The following is a 24,136-nucleotide window of genomic DNA, read 5'->3' on the forward strand; positions in this document are numbered from 1 at the left end:
TTTTGAGTAAAAAAAACACGTTGTTTATATTTAATGCAGAAATACACTATATAATTCCTAATTGCTTGGTAAAATTTAAAATATGATCTTATGCCAAGTACATAGACACAAAACATTACATGCTTTAAAAATTGCACACGCCCGTGCAGCGGCAACAAACTACGTACAGTTTTAAAAGCCTTTAAAAGTCTTTACAGTTTACCACTTTGGACCTACAGAGGAGGTCTACTGCAAGAATTACTGCCCTCGACCTGGCGTTTGCGGCGATACCTCACATGCATGATGCAATTGCGGTTTACATATGACACTAGACCAACGCTTGTGTGCGCATTGATATGATAGCAATCTGTAGTGACAGTACTCTTTTTAAAAAAAATTGGGGTCTTTTAGACTCTAGATCTTTCCTCTGACCTTAACGCATCTGACCACATCAAAATTGGTGTGATAAAATACTTTCCCAATTTCCCAATGGCGCTATTTATTTATAACCACTCAAAGTCCAGCAACGTACCAGTACTTTGCTGGTCCTTGTTTGGCATATAGTGTAGGTTTTTTTTTTTTTTTCATGCAGCCTGTGGGCTGAACGAAAAAAAAGAGAACCTATTAGAAATCAGCACAGGAATAATGCGTAGTATTACTCATCATTAACCGCCCAAACATCCACCCATTTAATTTAATGATGGATATACACGACACTATCCACGTATACCAAAATAGGATTTTAACTGCAGTGCTGAAATCAGAAAATCACCACAGCTGCTGCCAGCAAAGGTATCCATATATGCTGAGCGCAAACGCTGTTTGTGTCAGAATATATAAAATCAATGCCGTGGCAGCCGACGAGTACCTGCAAGAGATACAGGTCACAAAAGAATGAAAAACAAACAAAGTACAGTAAAAGTACAGTAGGAAGTGTAGAAGAACATAAAAAATTACTGAGACGACAACTATTTTTGGCTTTTTTATGTATTTTTTTTTTTTCTTCAAACGTCGAGTTCCAGGTTCCAGGTTCGGGTCTCTCAAAATGACGATAGCCATCGAACATCTTTTGAGACCCTGTGTAAATGTGCCCTAAACTGTGCCATCTGTACCCTACGCTAATAATCCAGTAGTGTGTGGTAGCGACGGAAACAATAACCGTGGCAAAGACCAGGTCGGTCAGGACAGTCGGGACAATAATTCCGGGTGTCACGCCTAAATCCGCGCTTGCTGCAGACACGGCATCTTTTTTGGGGGTATTGTTGGGTAGGGGTACTCGGGAGGAATTCTCATGCAGCCGGCTCACTGCATCTGGTTGGGGAATTGGGGCAGGAGCACCAGCTGGATACAGAAGGGCTCTGATTATCTCTTCTTGGAATTGAAAGAAGGATAATGTTCCGGCAGACGCTTTGTATAAGACAAAAACATTGCAAATAGCCAATTGAAATAGGTATACAGACACTTTTTTGTACCAGCGTCTGGCCTTATGGGCAATTAAGTACGGTCCCATCATCTGGTCATTGAAGTCCACCCCTCCCATTTTACGGTTATAGTCGTGGACACAGAGGGGCTTTTCAACAACAACACCGGTGACCGTAGTAATTTGTACTGCCGTGTCTGGGTGAATGGAGGACAGAACGAAAACGTTCCGTTTGTCCCTCCACTTCACTGCAAGCAATTCCTCGCACCTCAAGCAGGCTCTCTCCCCCGAGCTCAGTGGGGCATTTACTAGCCGTTGGGGGAAGCCCCGGCGATAAGATCGCACGGTGCCACAAGCGCCAATTTGCAATTGAAAGAGGTGTCTAAAAAGTGGCACTCTTGTAAAGAAGTTGTCCACGTACAAGTGGTACCCCTTTCCGAATAAGGGTGACACCAAGTCGCAAACTATCTTGCCGCTGCTCCCTATGTAGCCTGGGCAGTCGGGGGCTCCACAGTGCTATCTTTTCCCTCGTAGACATGGAAATTAACTGTATAACCTGTGGCTCTGTCACACAATTTATACAACTTGACCCCGTATCTGGCACGCTTGCTGGGGAGGTACTGTTTGATAGCAAGGCGGCCAGTAAACTTAATCAGGGACTCGTCAACGCAGACAAATCTTTTTTAGGGGGTAAACAAGGCTGCGAACTGCTGATTGAAGTGGTCTACGAGGGCCCGAATTTTGTGGAGCCGATCATATTCAGGGTCTCCCTGAGGACGACAGAGTACATTGTCGTTGAAATGCATGAACCAAAATATTTGTTCGTATCGAATCCTGGACATAACAGCAGAGAACACGTGCATTTGATGAATTGGGTCAGTGGACCAATATAACCGCATTTCATTCTTTCTTGTAATACCCGTGTTGAAGGAAAGGCCCAGAAAGGTTTTAAACTCAGGAATCGTGAAAGGATTCCAGGCGAATGGTCTGGCAAGGGGTGAATTTGGGTTGGCGGCGATGAATTGTTGAGCGTATAAATTTGATTGGTACACAATAGATCTGAAAAGATCTTCAGTGAAAAACAGCTCAAAAAAAGTTTATGGGATTAAAACCAGCTGTTTCCACTTGGATTCCGGGTTGGGCGGTGAATGGGGGAAGTACTGGCGCTGTGGAATCTGTGGGCTGCCAATTAGGATATGCCAGCGCTTCAGGGAGGACACTATGGGCTCTACGGGCCTGTCTTCAGATACGCGGTGGCTGCGGGCCACTACTCGTGCTAGCCACCGCACCAGCTTTAACTGCACTTAGGTGACTCGCCACGTCATCAGGTGATACTGCAATGCTGGTTGTAGGTCCAGGGTGTACTAGGCCGCTCGTTCTTGCCAGATCACGAGAAGTGTGAGCGGCACTAGTACTGGCACTCTGCATACGTGAAAATCCCGGTTCTTGCAACTCAGCAACTCCAGAATGGGGTCGGTATGCCTGACCTTAGCAGGGACCCCTCTGTCGCCGGAGCTATCTGTCAGGGAGCCGCTGTTGTCATCTGGTTCGTATATTGACCCTGATTCTGCCAGTGAGGCTTCCCCATCGCTCCCATCTGACATGGTCAGCATACTTTAGACCTCTTCACCACTGTACCAACGTTTTGTCATTTTAGCAACTAAATTTACCGGTACAGTAGTGTGACTACTAGGTAATAAAAGCACCTGGTTGTCGAGGTCTCTACAAAAAAAACCTGCTAGTGCTAGCAGAGATCAGGCCTGACTCTGCTAACACAGCGGTTTTGTGTGATTTGTGTTTTTTGGAAGTGTCAGTAATCTATTGATTACTACACTTGCCTGTGTAAGGTGGTCTGGGCAAGGGGGCTAAAAGCAGGTGCTAGCAGGAATCAGTGCTGATTGTGCAAACACTGCGTTTTGGGAACACTAAATTATGGGGACGCTAGTATAGTTCTGATCAGATCAGATATTGATCTGTTCAAACACTATACTAGTAAGAGAGGTGTGTGTGTGTGTGTATGTGTGTTAGTGTACTTGACTCTAACTGACGCTAAGTAACGGTGGTGTAGTGGGACCCTGACGCTAACTAGCTTAAGTTGTGTCACCCGTGACGCTAATACAGTGATCGGTAATCACTGTATATAGTGAACACTGTGACAGGGCAGTGAAGGGGTTAACTGGGGGAGATCAAGGGGTTAAACCTTTATAGGGGATAGATGGCGGGTGGCCTAAACCTATTTGGACTTAGCGCAAGCGCAAATTATGGTCACAAGTGACACTAAATACAGTGATCAGTAGTTATCTGATATACTGTATATATTAGTGCACTGTGTCATAGGGAGTGAAGGAGTTAACTGGGGGAGATCAAGGGGTTAAACCTTTATAGGGGATAGATGGCGGGCGGCCTAAACCTATTTGGGCTTAGCGCAAATTAGGGTCACAAGTGACACTAAATACAGTGATCAGTAGTTATCTGATATACTGTATATATTAGTGCACTGTGTGATAGGGAGTGAAGGGGTTAACTGGGGGAGATCAAGGGGTTAAACCTTTATAGGGGATAGATAGCGGGTGGCCTAAACCTATTTGGGCTTAGCGCAAGCGCAAATTAGGGTCACAAGTGACACTAATACAGTGATCAGTAGTTATCTGATATACTGTATATATTAGTGCAATGTGTGATAGGGAGTGAAGGGGTTAAAAGTTTATTAGGGGATAGGTGGCAGGTGCCCTAACCCTATCTGGGCTTAGCGCAAGCGCAAATTAGGGTCACTAGTGACACTAAATACAGTGATCAGTATTTACCTATATACTGTATTTAGTGCACAGAGTAATAGGGAGTAAAGGGGTTAACTGGGGGTGATCAAGGGGTTAAAACTTTATTAGGGGATAGGTGGCGGGTGCCCTAACCCTATTTGGGCCTAGCGCAAGAGCAAATTAGGCTCACAAGTGACACTTATACAGTGATCAGTAAAATATCTGTATACCACTGTATATAGTGTTCACTGTGAGGGGTTTGGGGGTGATCAGAGGTGATCAAGGGGTTAAATGTGCCTATGTGAGGTGTGTCAGTGTAGTGTTGGTGGAAGCTCACGTTTTTGATGTGTCTCTGTCTTCTCCTGAAACCGAAAGGGCTCCAGAAGGGACAGTGACATCACTTCCCCTGCCTGTGTTTACATTACACAGGCAGGGGACAGACTACCATTGGCTGGAACCGATCACCAGATACTGACCAAAAATCATTGGTCAGTTTCTAGTGATTGATCGGTTCCCTACCGAATCCGACCAGAATCGGCTCCCGCAGTGCGCAGGAGCGCATTATGGGAGCCGTGATCGCGCCCGACGTAGGTCTACGTCGCTGGACGGGATCGTGCCACACTGCCGCAGTAGTGTCCATGTAAGCGGTGGTAAAGTGGTTAAAAACTGTGCTAAAATGAAAAAAATGTAAAAATAAATAAATAGGAAAAAAAAATGTAACCGCCCCCCGTCGCCGTGAGCTCACGCATGAAAGAAAACGTATACAGAAGTCGCACCGGCAAATTAAATCGCTGTTCAAACCACACATGTGAGGTATCGCTGCGATGGCCAGAACGAGAGCAAACATTTAAAAAAATAGAGGTACTCTGTTACTCTAAACTGGTAACCGATAAAAAAATGTTAAAGCGTCACCTATGGAGATTTTCATTGACTGTAGTTTTTTGCTATTCAGCGGGTGTGCGCAATTTTAAACCATAACATGTTGGGTATCTATTTACTCGACGTTACATCATCTTTCACATTATACAAAAAAAATGGGCTAACTTTACTGTTTAGTTTTTTCTAAATGCAGTGAAATATAATTTTTCCAGAAAAATGACGTTTGAAAGACCACTGCGCAAATACCGCGTGACAAAAAATATTGCAATGAATGCCATTTTATTCTCCAGAGTCTTTGCTAAAAAAAATATATATATAATTTTTGGGTGTTTTAAGTAAATTTCTAGCAAAAAATACTGATTTTAATTAATAAACAACATGTGTCGGAAATGTGCTCAGTCCTTAAGTGGTCATAGGGACCCAGTTATGCAATAAGACTTTTTCCAATTGGCAAACTCTGTAAGGAGCTTTTTCTTTTCACTCATCCTTTGTATGGAGGCAGGTTCTACCCTGTCCCTGGTGCCTCCCTTCCTTCTACCTCATTCGGTCTATATAAAAGCCTAAGGCCAAGTACTATATGTTCCACCATGGTAAAGTGCATAAGAAGAGTCTTCTTTTGCAATCTTCTATTGCATAGAAGCAGGTTCTTCCCCATTCTCAGTGCCTCCGTTCCTTATTCCATATAAAAGCCCAAGGCCAAATAAATTTGCCTATGTCACTATAGAGACCCAGTTATGCAATCAGAATTTTTCCAAGTGGCAAAGTATGTGTGAAGCTTTTTCTTTTGCAATCATCCATTGTGTAAGGTTCTTCCCTGTCCCTGGTGCCTCCCTTCCTTCTACCTCATTCAGTCTATATAAAAGCCCCAAGGCCAAGTACTGTATGTTCCACCATGGTAAAGTTCTTAAGAAGAGTCTTCTTTTGCAATCATCTATTGTATAGGAGCAGGTTCTTCCCTGTTCTCAGTGTCTCCCTTCATTCTTCCATATAAAAGTCCAAGGCCAATTAAATTCACCTATATCTATATAGACACCCAGTTTTGCAATCAGAATGTTTCTAAGTGGCGTCTTTTGCAATCATCCATTGTGTAAGGTTCTTCCCTGTTTCTAGTGCCTCCCACCATTCTTCCTCATTCGATCTATATAAAAGCCTCCTCATCTCATTGACTTCTCAGAGAGATATCTAGAAATTGAAGATGTCTCCAGAGACCGGATCCCTCCTGCTACTCCTCCTGTTCTGTGCAGGAGCCACTGCCGTCAATCTAACCACTGTAGACCCCGCCGTGGATAAACAAGCTTTGGGTAAGTATTCAAAATATTGTAAAATACAGGTGATGTAGACTTCTTGGATAGATTAATCTCTTGCTGACTCCCTCACAGTAGATGTACTGCGAGCGGGCGGCACAGCAATGTACCCGTACACCGCACTGTGCTTCCTGGTTTTCACTGGTGACCCGTGCTGTGATTGGACACACCATGAGTTAGGCATCAGGTTTCAGCCAGTCATTTTGGTTGAAACCTGCTGATCAGCTGTGTCCAATCACGGCCAGAAATCTGTGTTTACAAACACACAGAACTCTGTGTATACTGACTGAACAGGGATCTGCTTGTTTCTTCTCCCTGGAAAAAATCAGCCAGATCTGTTAGTAGAAGTTAGTAATCTTCTAGATTGTAAGCTCTAACAAGCAGAGCCCTCTGATTCCTTCTGTATTAAATTGTATCGTAACTGCAGTGTTTGCACTAACGTTGTAAAGCGCTGAACAAACTGTTGGCACTATATAAATCCTGATTCCTGAATAATATTAATAATAATAATATTAATTAATAATAAAAGCAGCACACATTACACTTTGTAACCCCTTGATTGCCCCTTGATGTTAACCCATTTCCAGCCAGTGTCATTAGTACAGTGTCAGTGTGCAATATTATCACTGATCACTGTATTAGTGTCGCTAGCGATGTCAGCGTCAGTTAGCGACCCTCCCAGCTAGCATGAGTTAGCACCCAATTGCCCTCTACACTATCACAGTCTCACTATAAGCCGCTGATCACCGCCATTATATAATCAGCATAATTTCCAGTATATATACCATAGTTTGTAGACACTATAACTGCTTTACAAACCAATTAATATACCATAGTTTGTAGACACTACAACTTCTTTACAAACCAATTTATATATATATATATATATATATATATATATATATATATATATATATATATATAATTTTTTTTTTTTTTTTTTAGCAAAGACCTGTAGGGGAATAGATTATGACCTAAATGCATAAAGAAATTCTATTTTTTTTTGTTTGTTTTTTATTGAATATTTAATTTTGTTTTTTTATTTTGTTTTTTATACCAGAAAGTAGAAAATATCTTTTTTTTTTTTTTTTCATTTTCAGTCTTTTTTTTTTTTTTGTTTATATACCTGTATTATAAAAACTATAAAATCCCGTGGTGATAAAATACCAACAAAAAAAAATCTTTATTTGTGTGAAAGAAAATGATATAAACTTAATTTGGGTATGGTTTTTGATGACTGTGCAATTGCCTATTAAAGTAGCACATACTGAATAGCCAAAAATGGTCTGGTCATGAAGGGGGTAAAACCTTCTGGAGGTCAAGTGGTTAATATAGCAATTGAAATGTAAACAAACCTATTATATTTCTAAAGAGAGTTGTGCAATTTATATACTCATCAATCATCAATCATCAATGTAGTTTGTAGACACTATAACTTCCACACAAACCAATTAATATTCTATTTTTTTTTTTTTACCAAAGACATTTCCTAAATGCATGAAGAAAATTAGATTTTTTTTATTGGATTTTTTTTTTGATTGTTTTTTATACCAGAAAGTAGAAAATATCTTTTTTTTTTTAAATTTTCGGTCTTTTTTTGTTTATATATTATAAAAACTATAAAATCCCGTGGTGATAAAATACCACCAAAAGAAAGCTTTATTTGTGTGAAAAAAATGATATAAATTTAATTTGGGTACAAGTACAGTGTTGGATGACCGTGCAATTGCCTCTTAAAATAGCACATACTGAATAGCCAAAAATGGTCTGGTCATGAAGGGGGTAAAACCTTCTGGAGGTCAAGTGGTTAATATAGCAATTAAAATGTAAACAAACCTATTATTTTTCTAAAGAGAGTTGTGCAATTTATATACTCATCAATCATCAATGAGAACGGGTGCAAAACCTCTTCCAGTATTTTTTTATTTTGTTCTTGATAGAGATGGGAAAGATTTAGAACAGTGAGGGTCACCTTACTTGATATAAGGGGTCTTAACTACCCATCGACACCATCAAGGGCCACACTTAACCACTTCAATATTGGGCACTTTTACTCCCCTTCCTGCCTAGGCCCATTTTCAGCTTTTGGTGCTGTCACACTATGAATGACAATTGCGCGGTCATACAACACTGTACCCAAACTAAATGTTGATCATTTTGTTCGCACAAATAGAGATTTTTTTTTTCGGTTTTATATAATCCCCACTGGGTTTTTTTTTTATTTTTTCGCAAAATAAACAAAAAAAGACTGAAAATTTTGAAAAAAAAATTATTTGTTTCTGTTATAAAATTTTGCAAATAAATAACTGTTCTTCGTGAATTTAGCCCAAAATGTATTCTGCTAAATTTCTTTGGTGAAAATAACTCAAACAAATGTATAAATAAGACAAGCTCCAACATGGAAGTATATCCTAGATGGATATTAGAATAAAGGTATCCACGTCCCAATTTTGAATAAATAAAAAATTGAACAAGGAGGGGCAGGGGGACTTTTAAATGGGATACCGTCATTGGACCAATAATCAAAGTACATATGAAGTAAAAACATTTATTTATTTCTTTATTGAAAGAAACCATAACATATAAACAAATACTGTATAAAAAACCATAAATACTGTATGACAATATTGAAGGTAGCATGCACAGTAACCCAGGGGGTAACATAGGTTTGATGTGGTGATGAACATTGATGTCCATACACTGGCCCAACATGTTTCGCGGGTAACCGCTTCTTCAGGGGCATATACACAGATAAGGGACATCACAAATGCTACCAAAAAATAAAACAGAAAAAAGATTATGAATAAAACAAAATGGCACATACAACATAGTACATTTAATGCATACATATTCATTTGAGATGTAGGGGTCAAAAGGGGAGGCACATCAGAAGCCATAACACCCACCTACAACTGGACCAATCCTGAACCAAAAAGGACAGACCCAGGATCGCAATTAGAGTAAGTATCCCCCCTGGCGGACATGGGAGCGGTCCAATCCTAAGGAAGGCCAAATATTGTGGGTAGTGATAATAGCGTAATTATTCACTATGTATCAAAAGAAAAGAAAGGAGTATGGGTAGGAAAATCTTACCGCATATATAATCTCATAGTCCGTCCAAACCAGAAGGCTAACGGGGGAGGTTATGCTGGTGAGTGGGAGGAGGGGGATCAGGAGATATGTATAATCTAGAACCACCTAGATCAATTGTAAGAAGATTAGGGGTTACCATATGAAATGAATGAGGATTGGAAAAAGAACCAATGGAAACACCCAGGTCTAAAAGAAAAACCTGGATGGTGTGAAGGGTGATTAAAAGAGTGAACACCATGTGAAAATGTTAGAAGAGTGAAATAATGGTGATTATAAATGATGAAACAAATGTATATTATTTAGTCTGTGTGAAAGTTAGACAGTCCACAAACTATGGTATATATCTGAAAATCGATCGATCCTGAAATGCCAGGACAGTACAAATACCCCCCAAATTACATCTTTTTGGAAAGTCCAGGGTATTTAATAGGAGGCAAGGCAGGTTTTTTTTTCCAGTTGGGATTTTTTGTTATCATTGTTTTGGAAAATTGAGAAGTTAAAACAAAAATTCACTTTTTTTTTTTTTTTTACATACTGTCACCAGTGCAGTACAGTATAATTATATAACTGGTGTGGTGGTGATCAGGGACACTGACTGGTGACAGAAAAATAAAAAGTTATTATTATTTTTTTAATTTTTTATTAAATTTTTTTATTTTTTTTTACATTTTATTTTTTTTTTTTTAAACACACTGTGACCAGAGCAATAAAATGTTACCATAGTAAGATTGTGCTACTCTGGGGAAGTAATCGGGATTTTTTTTTTTTTTTTAACACATTATGTTTGCTTATAGCAATGAATTACATTGCTATAAACGAGCATTTTCCTGAATGAAACTGAATCATTCAGTCTGCTTTGTTGTCATTAGCTGTGATTGGTCAATGCTTATCATATGGTACAGATATGCTTTTATTGGCCCTGTTTGTACCATGTGATCAAATCGACCAATCACAGCTAGCAACACAATTGTACACAATGGATGGCATGAAAGGAAGCCTATCATTATGTGCAACTGTGACCTGCTGTGATTTGTCATGGGGGCCACATGGTATCGGCAGCGAGCCACCCTTTGGATTCGCCCCCAGAAGACAGTTTTTTATCCAGGTACCCACTCTATGGTCCATACCTACAAACCTTAGTTTGTACAGTAAACTTTTGTGGGGAAATTGTATCAAATGCTTTTGCAAAATCCAGATACACCACATCCACTGGCCTTCTTTTATCTATATGGCATCTCGCTTCTTCATAGAAGGTTAAAAGATTGGTTTGGCAAGAACGATTTTTCACGAATCCATGCTGATTACTACTAATAATACCATTCTCACTACTAAAGTTGTCAGAATGTTTATACTGCTCTGATATAACAGTGTCTATCTATGCAAATAAGCAAAGATCTGCAAGTAGGAGATTCTGAACTTATTTCCATAAATCAACAAAATGCAAGATCGTTTTAAGTGACACTAAACTGAAGATAAGGATCATACAATTTCTGTGCAAAAATATATATATTTATTGAATACTTAAGTGCAAGATAAAATGTCAAGAAAATATAATTGGTGATAAACACGAAGTTAGAATAAAATACAATGAAACAAATCACACAGGTAATATGAGAATGAAATCAAAGAATTTTGTCTTAGAATGATAAAATGATCATAACCAAAGACTTTTTAGAGGATGATTAATAGTCTACCAGAAAGACATAAAATATGGCAACCAACATGACAGATGTGACACGTGATTTTTCTCTCATCTAACAGATGTTCAATTCCTATGTTTTAAATAAAGTTGCATGGATCAACATTGTTGCACCACGCCTCAAAAAATCCAGATTAGTTTGTTGTAAAATATGTTTCTATTTAGTTAATCTACCATAAAGAATACATCACAACTGAACCATATACTAAAGCCAAAATTGCTTGCAATTTCAAGAAAAGAAAATTAAACCAATCATACTGCAGTTAGAATGGTCCCAAATTCAAATCTTGATACTAACAGTTTCAATGATGGATCAGTTAGGTGTATCTAATTAAAGCAGATCAAACTGTTTGTAGTAAAAATAGGAATATACTTTACCAGCCAAATCTATTATCTGAGATGTCATGCTGTCTTGGCTTACAGGGTCAAATGTCACCCTCAGTGTCTCAGAGCATCTGACTTTTCTTACGATCTCTCCAGTCCTCTGTCCTTCCTCCCCCCTCTAGTTGACAAGAACCTTTTATGCCCCCAGCAGTGTGGGTGGGGATCTCATTATCATATAAATTCTACGTCACTAGAAGGATCTGATTTCTATAATCAATGACTGCAATTAAAATGAAACAATCACTAGGGGCAGTATTGTATTACTCTTATATTCAGTATATAGAATATAACAATTAAACTTTGAACCTTATGTTGACAAAGAGCCTATAATCCCCGACCTTCTAGACCAGACTTCAGGCAAGGCCAAAAACAGTTTTATGATATTATACCAATTACGAAAATTTACTGAAATCTTTCTAACCTGCAATGATGAGTCATCAAAATAAGTTAATGAAACAAAATATCATATTTAACGTTTTCCTACACATCTATGTATGTTATTCATATATATATACTTCATTGTTAATATTCTTTTACATAGGATTATAATATATCTTTAAATCTTATTTTTTTAAATGGGTCTAAACACAAAAAAAAAATACTGACCAGGGTTTATGACTACCACACAGACAAGATTATCCTGGTATAGTGTCTTAGACTTTATCTAAAGACAATCAACAGGCTATTTATTTATTACCTTAGGTCAACACAGCATGTCTGTATAAACCTGTTGAATAGGCACTTCTTGTTAAAGGATATTTAACCTTTCAGTAACCTAACAAACATGGATGTCATTGCTTCATATTTCTATACAGAACAAAATATAACATTTCATTTCTATTTTTAAATTTAACCTCCCCAAATAAGCCTGACAAAGTCTTGTATATAGTCCCTTATCATCCCCTCCAATATCCCACCGACTATTGATGTTAGGCTGACCGGCCTGTAGTTCCCAGGAATATATCTCGGCCTTTTTTTAAATATTGGTACCACATTGGCTTTTTTTCCAACCAGCTGGTACCATTCCCATCAGTAGACTATCCATAAAAATTAAGAACAATGATCTGGCTATCGCCTGGCTGAGCTCTTCAAGGACCCTCGGGTGTAAGCCATCTGGTCCCGGTGACTTATTTGTGTTAAGTTTTTCAAGTCTAGTTCTGAGTCTGTCTTCTGTTAACCATTCCTGTGACATGTTATTACCTTTAACATTACAGTCTAGGGTACTGTATCCCCCTGATTCTTTGGTGAAGACTGAGGAGATTAATTTATTTAGCACCTTCGTGTTCTGTCTGTCCTTTGTAGCCAGATTCCCTTCGTTATCCTTTATGGGGCCAATGTTTTCTGGCCTCACTTTCTTACTATTTATATACTTAAAGAATTTTTTTTTTTTTTTTACTCTCTTCCACTATGTGCCTTTCATGTTCTATTTTAGCCACCTTGATTGCGCTCTTACATTGCATTCTTTGTAATGTTGGAATGCTGCCAATGACCCCTCAGCCTTGTATTTTTTGAAGGCCTTTTGTCTAGTTTTTATGTGCATTTTTACAATTCACAACATACTTGTGTATAAAAAGTCCATGTAGAAAATATTATTGAAAAAATAAAAAATAGGATAATATAAGGATGTAGGTAATCTTCTAATCCCCTTCTTTTTTTCAATATTATTTTCTATGTGGGCTTTTTATACACATATATGTTGTGTCACAATTTTTGTTTTCATAACAGAATTGTATTATTGACAGCTCCTGCGTATTATTCTTGCACATTATTTTTGTATGTTGAATGGTGTGCTCATTGGTTTAGACACATATTTAGTATGTTGCTAGCTCCTCAACATTAAACATTATATAAAGTTTGGGATAACCAAAATGAATGGCAGCAGTTGAGCACACAATTCTAAATAAGTATTCTATTAAGGGAGCGCCATTATATTGATACATATATATATATATATTTTTTAGCAGAGACCCTAGAGAATAAAATGGGGATTGTTGCAATATTTGATGTCACACTGTATTTGCGCAGCGGTCTTTCAAATGCAATTGAAATTAAATATATTTTCATGAATTAAAAAAAAAAAAAAAACAGTTAAGTTAGCCTAATTTTTTAGTATAATGTGAAAAATGATGTTACGCTGAGTAAATAGATACCTAACATGTCATGGATGGTTTAAATTGCGCACACCCGTGGTATGCCGTCAAACTACGGTACTTAAAAATCTCCATAGGCAATGCTTTAAATTGTTTTTACCGGTTACTTGTTTAGAGTTATAGAGGAGGTCCAGGGCTAGAATTATTTCTCTCGCTCTGGCGATCGCGGCAATACCTCACATGTGTGGTTTGAACACCATTTACATTGGTGGGCGTGACTTACATATGCATTTTCTTTGGTGCGCGAGCTCATGGCGACGAGGGCTCTTTAACTTTTTTTTTTCCTATTTTTTTTTTTAATTTTTAACAATGTTTTAATAAAATTTGATCACTTTTATTGCTGTCACAAGGAATGTAAACATCCCTTGTGACAGTAATATGCAGTGACAGGTACTCTTTATGTAGGGATCGGGGGTCTATAAGACCCCAAACCCCTCCTCTGCACTTAAAAGCATTTAAAACCCCAAGTTTGGCTGTTTTAAATGCTGTAATTTTTTTTAAATCTGGCGCCTTTAAGGATCCAGTACCTGGAAGTGATGTCATGACATTCCTGGTTACTACATCGGAGACCCGATCAGAGCCAAATCCTGCTTTGTTTGGGACTGCGGGGAGCCGGCGGGCTTCTTATATCACACAGTTTTTGCACAGCGGTTTTTCAAACGTAATTGTTTTTGAAAAAATAAATTTTAATGAATTAAAAAAACAAAAACATTATATATACCCCGATTTATTTATGTAATATGAAAGATGGTGTTACGCTGAGTAAATAGATACCTAACATGTCATGCTTTAAAAGTGCGTGCACTCGTGGAATAGCGCCAAACTATGGAACTTCTAAATCTCCATAGGCGATAGGTTCTACAGGTTACCAAGTCTTGTGCTAGAATTATTGCTCCTGTCCAGACCTCACATGTGAGCTGCAAATACAGTTTACATATGTGGGCGTGACCTATGTATGCCTTCACTACTGTGCGTGAGCACACGGGGATGAGGGCGCTTTAAAAATGTGTGTTTTTTATTACATTTTTTAAGCACTTCCCAACTAAGGAGGCAACTGTACGCCTGGGGTTCAGTGGTTATACCGGGATGGTGGGTGCACCTACAGGCATCATCCCGGTATCATTGTTTGCATGGCAGAAGTGATCCAGTGACTAATTAGCCACTCGATCACTTCTGTGGGTGTCACAAGGGGGTCCCACCTCCCTCCCGCAATGGCCACCGCCTCTCCTGGGCTTCCGGTCCCATCACAGAGGCCGGAAGCGATGGCTGCCCTGTACACAAAGAGAGGAACTGACGTCACTCCCCTCTCTCTGTAACTCTGGAAACTGGGAGCAACGAGTATTCCTCACTTTTGGTTCCACCCTTTTGTCTACTTGGCTACCAGCGGCCAGAGAAGCAGCCGATCCGACCAATCTCAGTCTGTTCGGGTGCATGGGGGGTCAGAGAAGAGATTTGGGGTCTAATAGACCCCAAATCTCTCCATAAAGACGACCTTCACGGCTCATGCTGTCACAAGGGATGTTGTTCATCCCTTGTGATAGAAAAAAAGTTTGTACAAAAAAAAAAAAAACATTTAAAAAAAAGTGTTAAAAAAAATCTATAAAATTAATAAATATTAAAAAAAAAAATTAAAGCACCCCCGTCCCACCGTGTCTACACGCAAATACACGAACGCATACGTTACTCACGCATGCATATGTAAACGGTGATCGCACCACACATGTGAGGTATTGTCGCGAATGTCAAAATGAGAACAATAATTCTAGCACCAGGTCTCCTGTGCAACTCTAAACCGGTAACCTGTAAAGGAGTTTAAAGCGTCGCCTATGGAGAATTTTAAGCACTGTAGTTTCCCGTCATTCCACGGGCAGGCACAATTTTAAAGCTTAAAGGGGAAGTAAAAGCAACTTTTACCTATAGGTAAGCCTATGATAAGGCTTACCTATAGGTACTGTAAATATCTCCTAAACTTGTACCGTTTAGGAGATATTTACCTTAAATGCAGCCAGTGACATCACTGGCGCATGCGCTCTGAAGGAACGGCCGCTGGTGATGTTCCTTCAGAGCTCCGTGCCGTGACCGTCGGCTCCCGCGCGCATTCATTAACTACATTTCCCATGATGCTCAACTACACTGCAGAATGCATGAGCATCATGGGAAATGTAGTTCCAAAACATCTGGGTTGCCATCAATGCTATAGGGTCTCTGGTAATAAACAAAAAAAAAAATAACATTTGGGAGTATTCTAAGTAATTTTCTAGCAAAAAAGATTTTTACATGTAGAAGCGAAGTGTCAGAATAGACTTGAGAAAGAGGTGGTTAAATGTTTACACTATCCCTTTCTTAAAAAAAAGTTGAATAGCTTTTATTGTTATCGCAAGGAATGTAGACATCCCTTGCGATAACAATACAGCATGACAGGTCCTCTTTATGGAGAGATCTGGGGTCTAAAAGACCCCAAATCTCTCCTCTACCCTTAAAAGCAAAAAACCAAACAGCTAATGCTTGAGAACTGGCAAGTGACATCATGACGTCACTCCGGTCCTCCAATGGCATAGAGATGACCAGTGGCCATCTATGGCAAGGCACCACAGGTGCCAGATAGATTCCCAGGCTCAGGGATTGGTAACATAAGCCCAGGAACCACCACCAGGAGGGGGGGACTCATCTTGCTGCTTTTAAAAATGATCCTGTGGCGAATCCACCACCGGGATCACTTTTATCTGAAAGTCCGGCACCTAAGGAAAAAGAAAATATCAGGGTTATAGCTGCAGCCATAACCCCGGTAGGTGGTCGGCAAGTGGTTAAGGAAAAAGTACAGAAATGCTCCTCATAGTGTAGTGTTAGTGATGTCAATGGTTTATTGAAATATTAAAACTGCACTTAAACTTTAATTACTTGTAAAAAGTCAACAAAATACAGGAGTACCAGTGTTTTCCTGCCTCATACGTCTCTTCCGCCCCCCTTGTGATGGACCCCTTACTCAAGAAGAGTTTGTCCGCCATATAAGCTTCCCTTGCCTGGTACCAGCACGATCCAAGATCCCTTAATCCACCCAGTCACTTGTGGAGACATCAGTGTAGGGTGGGTAGAAGCCACCCTACACAAAGAGATGTACACTCTTAGCAGCTAATCCACATACACATATACATCCCATAATAGGTTGATCCTAAGGCAGACAGAAACAATGGGATACAGGCACTTAACAATAACAAACCCCATCCCACCTCAAACTATCTAGCAATGGTCTATGAAATATAAACTCCTACAACCAGCCTGAAAAGGTCAACCCAACTTATCTTCATATATTTCCTGAGGGCCCGCATATAGTGTCTGTCTTTCGCTCCCAGTGATGGTGACTACCGTCACACCCCTCGTCTTCTTCCGCTCATGCCCTACGCATTACGTCACCATCACCTGACTTCCTGAGGAGATAGTGGCGGACAGATATGCTGTCCTTAAATACACTACACTTTCATATAATTAAATGAAACTGCAGCCATTTTGTTGTAGACCCCTTAAAGAAGAATTGTGCAAAAAAATAATAATGATTGGTTAAACCCATAGCTGCCAACTGTCCCTGATTTCAAGGGACTATTCACAAAAAGTCCCTCTGTCCCTCTTTCCTCCTCGTTTGTCCCTCATGTTGGTCTGATCTATATAGTTGTATATAAAAATACACTATTTATCTTTCAAACAATGCTAAATCTTTCATCCAATTTCTAAATTGCTGCATTTGTCAATTTCAAAAGCCAATATAAAGGAAAAGTAGTGTTAAAAAAGCACTTGATTTAGAACAAAGTCCCTCTGTCCCTCTTTCCTCCTCATTTGTCCCTCATTTTAGTCTGATCTATATAGTTGTATATAAAATGCACTTTTTTATTTTTCAAAAAGTGTTTCCCAGTGCTAAACATTGCATACAATTTATAAATTGCTGCATTTGTAAATTTCAGAAGTCAATATAAAGGTAGTGGTGAAAAAAAAAAAATACCTGTGGCTTTAACTAATTTTTTTTGTATTTAATTCTCCTCTAAGGGGGTGTGACAGGGTGTGTGTCCTATACCTACATACTTTTGCTAATAGGTGTCCCTTGCTCCCATCTCAAAATGTTTGGAGGATTGCATCTGTAAAGCGAGCATTTTTTTTTAATTCTCTTCGATTGTAAGCTTGCAGGGGGCAAGGTCTTCCTAACCCTCTTGTATTGAATTGTGTTGTCGCTGTTCTGTCTCCCTTTATATTGTAAAGCATTGTGCAAGCTATATAAATCCTGTATAATAATAATAATAATAATAATAATCATAATAATTGTACTGGGCATAGTTTATAGGTACAAAAAAGCCCAGGTATTGTTAACCAATATTGTTTTTATTGTGGAAAGACCAAATTTAAAATGTTATCAAAGATATATAGATGACATTATTTTAATATGGAGAGGAGGTATGGAATCATCACAAAACTTCTTTGACGAAATCAGCACGAATGCATATGGGATTACCTTCACAGGAAATTGGGACAATCAGAAAGTAGCCTTTTTAGATTTGGAACTTTTTAAGCAAAACGGTAGGTTGGCAAGTAAGACATATTTTAAAAAAACAGACAAAAATGGATATATTCCAATCAGGAGTTGCCACCACCCCCAATGGCTGGGAAACATCCCGAAGGGACAACTATTACGTATTAGGAGAAACTGCAGCAACATTCAGGACTTTGAGACCCAAGCAGATACTCCTAATACAAAGATTTGTTGAAAAGGGATACAAAAAAAGCAGCTTGGAAACCCTAAAAAATACAGTAAAAAACACTGACAGAAAAAACCTGATAAAAGAAAATGGAAAGAAAAAAGGAAGACAAAACAAGCATGAGTTCGTTTTTATTACAGGTTATAACAGACAACACAAGGAACTAGAAAGTATCTTTAAGAAACATTGGCATATCCTTACGGCGGATCGAGTACTGAAAAAGATTTTACCCAGCAAACCCTCCTTTGTATAAAGGAGAGCGCCCACATTAAAAGATAAGGTAGTACAAAATGTGATTAACCCTCCAAGAACCATTTCTCTCCCCACAAATATTAATGGTTTCTACAGGTGTAGGAAGTGTTTACCCTGTAGAAACAACAGAAACCAGCAAAGGAGGACCAACAGTTTTAGATCTCGTACTACAGGGATTGAATACAAAATAAGGGACACTATCACCTGCAATAGCACACATGTGACTTATGTCATCGAGTGCCCCTGTCATCTTCAGTACATCAGTAGGACCACCCGCCCCCTATTCGTAAGAATAAGGGAACACATAAAAAATATTAAGAAGGGTTTCGATAAACACAACCTCTCTAGACACTTCAAAGAGGTACATTCAAAGGATCCCTCTGGGTTAGTTTTCTACGGAATAGACAAGATTAAGGGGGATTGGAGAGGAGGTAATAAAACAAGAATGATATCCAGAAATGAAACAAAGTGGATTTTTTAAATGAAATCCCTCCGTCCTGACGGTTTAAATGCAGATATAGACCTGAACTGTTTCATTTCGGATACATGAGGCTCCTCTCTTTACTCCCCTTTTTTATCCTTTTTTATCCTTTTTACCCTTTTTTTTATCCTTTTTTTTGTCCCCTTTTTTATTCTTTTATCTTTTTAGTACATATTTCAATTTTTATATATTTTTTAGCTTTTTACGTAAAAACTTTTTAATGGTTGTCCCAAACACACCTCAATAATCTCCATAAGAACGGTCATCCCTTTATTGGTCTTACCCTAGTAAAACCATTCATGTTTTTTTATTATTATTTTTTATTATTACGTTCCTTTAATCTATTTATTTTGCCTATTTTTTATACCACGTATAAGATCTTCCCAGCCTTTTAATACAATATAACAAATAAGCCTCTAGAGTTATGAAAATAGGTCCTAAATAATTCTCTCCCCCTATAACCATTCGTCACCTATTTAATATACAAGTCACTCCCTCTTAGCTTTTTTGTCCAACAACAACAGATCAATGACATACCTACTTCAAAATGTGAGGGCATAAGAAAGATGTATCCATAGATGTCCCAAATTATAGATGGGATCACAAATCACACATATTTCCATCACTATTCGGGTCCTAGCCCTAGCATGTGAACACTTTAATTTTTTTTTTTTTTAATAAAAAAAGAAATAAAAAATTAAATATTTTGGCTGGACCTTCTCATCCAGCATCTGCATAAAATGGTTTCTCCATTTATATATAAACAACACAATACATTCCATCCAAATAAAACCTGAATGAAATAATTAAATAAATCAAATGTTTTTTCTGGACCTTCTCATCCAGCATCTACATACAATTTTACATTATCCATATATAAATAAGGAAGTACATTCCTTCCAAATAAAAAAATCCAAAGTAAAAGCTTTAGAAAAACCAAAGGAATCCCACATCCCTTCTCATTTAAAAATAAACTATAGTTCTTCTTCCAAATATGAGTGCGATATAACAGAAACAAGTTGCTCAATATCATCTCCAAATAAACCCCATTTTTTTTAAACTTTTTTATAATCTTTTTTAACCTTTGTTGTGTCTCATATAATTTTAATCACAATTTAGGTTTTAGACTCTAATAAGAAACAACACGCTCCCCTACCTGGGATGTGTTGTTTTTTTAGCCCCCCCTTTTTTTAGTATTTTTTAGTCTTTTACTCTTTTTGTCTAAAGACGCCAATACAAGGGAATGGCTCTTTAAAAGATATTTATAAAAAAAATTTTTTTACAGAGTCTATGGAAACGTTTTTAAATTAGTCATTATGATTTTTTTATATTTTTTTCTTATTTTTCATTTTTTCGTTTGTTTAATAAAGGAATTTTCACTATTTGTACAAAAAACGTTGGTTCAAAGAAACGATCAATATCAGCTGTCACGAAATGATGAGCATTATGGCTGTCTCTCCGATCTTCTCAATCAGGCGGGCATTGCATGAGGCTTAATATGGCCCTCGTCCGGCTTGTTGATTGAGAGTACCAATATGGCGGCAGGGGTGGCCGTTTGGTTGCTAGGAGATGACATTGCTATTTATTGACCGGGAGTCCGACATGTTGACGCCACTCCAGCAGACGTCCTCTGACGAAACGTGTAGGGTGGAGTCACTACGTCATTGCGTCATTTCCGGTTGTCGGAGACAGGGCCGTGGAACGCGGAAGCTTCCCGGTCTCCTTTCGTGCTGATCGTAGACAGCTCAAACTGTAAGTCACTACTATCATTTCCTGTAATCGCCATTTATACTACACCAAGAGGTCCTCCTTCTCCCCCTTCTTATCTTCGAGACTTTTAAGGGGGGAATTCACCGGAGAGACCCCCAACATATCTGTCCCACGGGATTCATCTATTACAGGTTGTATGAGAGGTGCGACATCTAGTGGGCACACGGATGGTTGCAACCTAAGAAATTTTACATTTTCCACTGATTCATTCACCCGCTCATTAATTTGGTGGAAGTTTATGTTTTCTGCACTGGATAAGAACTTATTACAACTTTTTCACTGGTGCTGCTACACCGAGGATACTATAGCACAGATCCTTTATCTTTTTACTTTTTATTTGTTATCCAAAAGAATAAAATTCACTACCTATGTTTGTTATTTAAAAATAAAATCCACTACTTATATTTGGTTATTTCTCAATTGAATTTATTTCACACCAGCCCTTTTTTATATGTTTATGCACATCCCTTGGTAGTTGATATCTGGTCACAAAATTAACTTCACAATCAGTGCACTTTCAAAAAAAAAAAAAATATATATATATATATATATATATTTATTTATATTGCACATTGAGCACTTTATCACCTATGAGGTAGCGCCGTACCAATCCTTTGCACACACTTCATTCTCTATACCTACATACTTTTGCTAATAGGTGTCCCTTGCTCCCATCTCAAAATGTTTGGAGGATTGCATCTGTAAAGCGAGCATTTTTTTTTTATTCTCTTCGATTGTAAGCTTGCAGGGGGCAAGGTCCTCCTAACCCTCTTGTATTGAATTGTGTTGTCGCTGTTCTGTCTCCCTTTATATTGTAAAGCATTGTGCAAGCTATATAAATCCTGTATAATAATAATAATAATCATAATAATTGTACTGGGCATAGTTTATAGGTACAAAAAAGCCCAGGTATTGTTAACCAATATTGTTTTTATTGCTTAAGCCCCTCCAACTGTTAACAGTTTGGCCACATTTTTGCGCAGCGCACTGCGCACCACCACTGGTCACCATTCCCTTGAAGTGTCCCTCATTTACAATAACAACATAAAATAATAACACAATATACTTTATGTTGACCACGGACATCCATACATCCAATTTCACAAGTTATAAATAAACTAAAATTAAAATATGCTAAAACTTATTTTTTAAAACCTAAGATATAAAATTACTGTAGATAAAATATAAAAAATAGACCACAAATTAAAATTAAATATTTGCTATTGATAATTGATAATCATAATCCACGCACATGGGTATTAAAGGGCCAGGGTGTCTTAATGTTAAAACGATTACATAGACTTACTGTATACACTTTTATGTCTTAATAGATGTCTCCATATGGGATTATGTGTATCATGTATGGATAAATCAATATTTAGAGGGACCACTAATCTCATAACTGTATTTGAAGGGGACATGCACTTCAAAATTAAAATGAAGACTTTGAAGGTTATGTTATTAATGGAGCATGTTTAAGAAGTAAAAAACACACATTGCAAGTAATTAGCTTGAGATGGGTAAACTAGTAGGATGTATAGGGCCTAATTAACTCCCTTTGCTAACATGTTTTATAATCCAAGCTAAAAATTAAACCAAGCCAAAAAACTAGAGCCATTAAAATTATAAAGCACTTTATATTGAATTCTATGTTTAGTCCATTATGAGTTAAGGTATTCATTGTAAAGATCCATTTATATTCTAATTGGCTTAATGGATACTAATGTTGTGTTTGCCTCTCCAATGTTTCTTGTAGGGTTCGATGACCCAAATTTTAAGACAAGTGGGGTCTCTGCTATGGATCTTTAAAACACTATGTTTATCATACCACTTCAAAATATTTTGCACATGTTCTTTGATTCTTACTTTTAACCTTTTGGCTGCCAGAGCCTCTTTTGCATTTTTGCACACATGTTTAAAAAATCATTTTAGGCCTGAAGAATACATAAAACCCCAAAACATGATATATATTTTCTGAAATCAGACACCCTAGAGAATAAAATAGTGCCAGTTCCATTCTTTTATGACACATGATATTACTGCAAAGGTCTAGGAAACGCATCATTTCAGTAAAAATCACACAAAAGTGAATATCAGGGCAAACAAACACAACAAACTACCCAAATTTTTGATGAAACATAAAAATGAGATTGCATCGAGTAAACAGATACCCAACATGTCAAACCTTAAATTTGTGTGCGCCCCTGAAATGGCAACATACTTCAGTACCCTATTTTTTTGTTACAGGTGACACTTCAAAAGTCCCCTATAGGTCATTAGTTTAGTGTTACAAATGAGGTCTGGTGCTAAAAATATTGCTCTCACTCCAGCGTGCACAGTTATATGTAACGTGTATCGCAATCAACGTTTTCACATGTAGGTGCCCCCGACATATACGTTTACATTCCTACATGTGTGTAACTCTTTTTTTTCTGAAAAAAAAAGTGATGATTTTTAGGTGATAGGTTCTCTTTAAAAGACCCTGCATGACTCCTCTGGGCTCCACTAAATGTTTTCCAATGCAGATTGCATTGCAAAACATTACTTCCTGGCTATGCTAGCTGGGGACACTAAGATGCTGACCCACATTGCTTTCCGAGTCACAACAAGAAGGAGAGGAGAGCGGATGTGTGTCTGCTTTTCTCCCTCCCCTCCACCCGGTAGCACCCATTATTACGTCAGCCCCAGAACTGCAGATGGGCAAACAGAGCCTGGAAAACATGTGGGGGGGGCACCGGTACCAGGGGTGTGTGTGAGCAATCGGGTGGCAGCGCAGCCGCCTGAATGCTTTCACCTGAAAGATAGGAGTCAGCCTGTCAGTTTTACACACAATCTATAAGATAATCACATTGTCCATATATCTTCTGTAAAATATCAACTAAATCACTATGTTGCAGCTCCCGCCCTCCATCTAGACCTGTTGTGCCTTCGGTCCTCTCATTTGTCTATTCAAGGTAGGACAGTGAGGGAGGGGGGGTGAAGTTTAGGGAGCTATGGACACAAGTGTGAAGGGGCTAATGTGAAAAGGAGCTCAATGTGAGGACAGTAATATGGAGGGGCTGAGGACTGTAATGTGTGGGGCTGAGGACAGTAAAGTGGGGGAGGGGGGCTGAGGAAGGTAAAGTGGGGGGAGGCTGATGACTGTAAAGTGGGGAAGCTGAGGATTGTAATGTGTGGGGGCTGAGGACAGTAATGTTGGGGGGGTCTGAGAACAGTGATGTCGGGGGGCA

The 24,136-nt window shown here is 38.5% G+C and overlaps 1 protein-coding gene across 1 annotated transcript in view; it reads left to right on the top strand.

The window, feature by feature from the left end:
* Nucleotides 1–6,229: 6,229 nt before the first annotated feature.
* Nucleotides 6,230–24,136, top strand: part of LOC309550304 (WAP four-disulfide core domain protein 12-like) — a gene marked incomplete at both ends in the record, with an annotated part of 43,609 nt that continues 25,702 nt past the window's right edge. Inside the window, one exon of the mRNA XM_082250706.1 lies at nucleotides 6,230–6,335. Coding sequence (XP_082106832.1) covers nucleotides 6,230–6,335 — 106 coding nt within the window. The remainder of the gene's footprint in view (nucleotides 6,336–24,136) is intronic.

This window comes from Pelophylax lessonae (assembly GCF_965119305.1).
Source record: "Pelophylax lessonae genome assembly, chromosome: 3".
Taxonomy (NCBI): domain Eukaryota; kingdom Metazoa; phylum Chordata; class Amphibia; order Anura; family Ranidae; genus Pelophylax; species Pelophylax lessonae.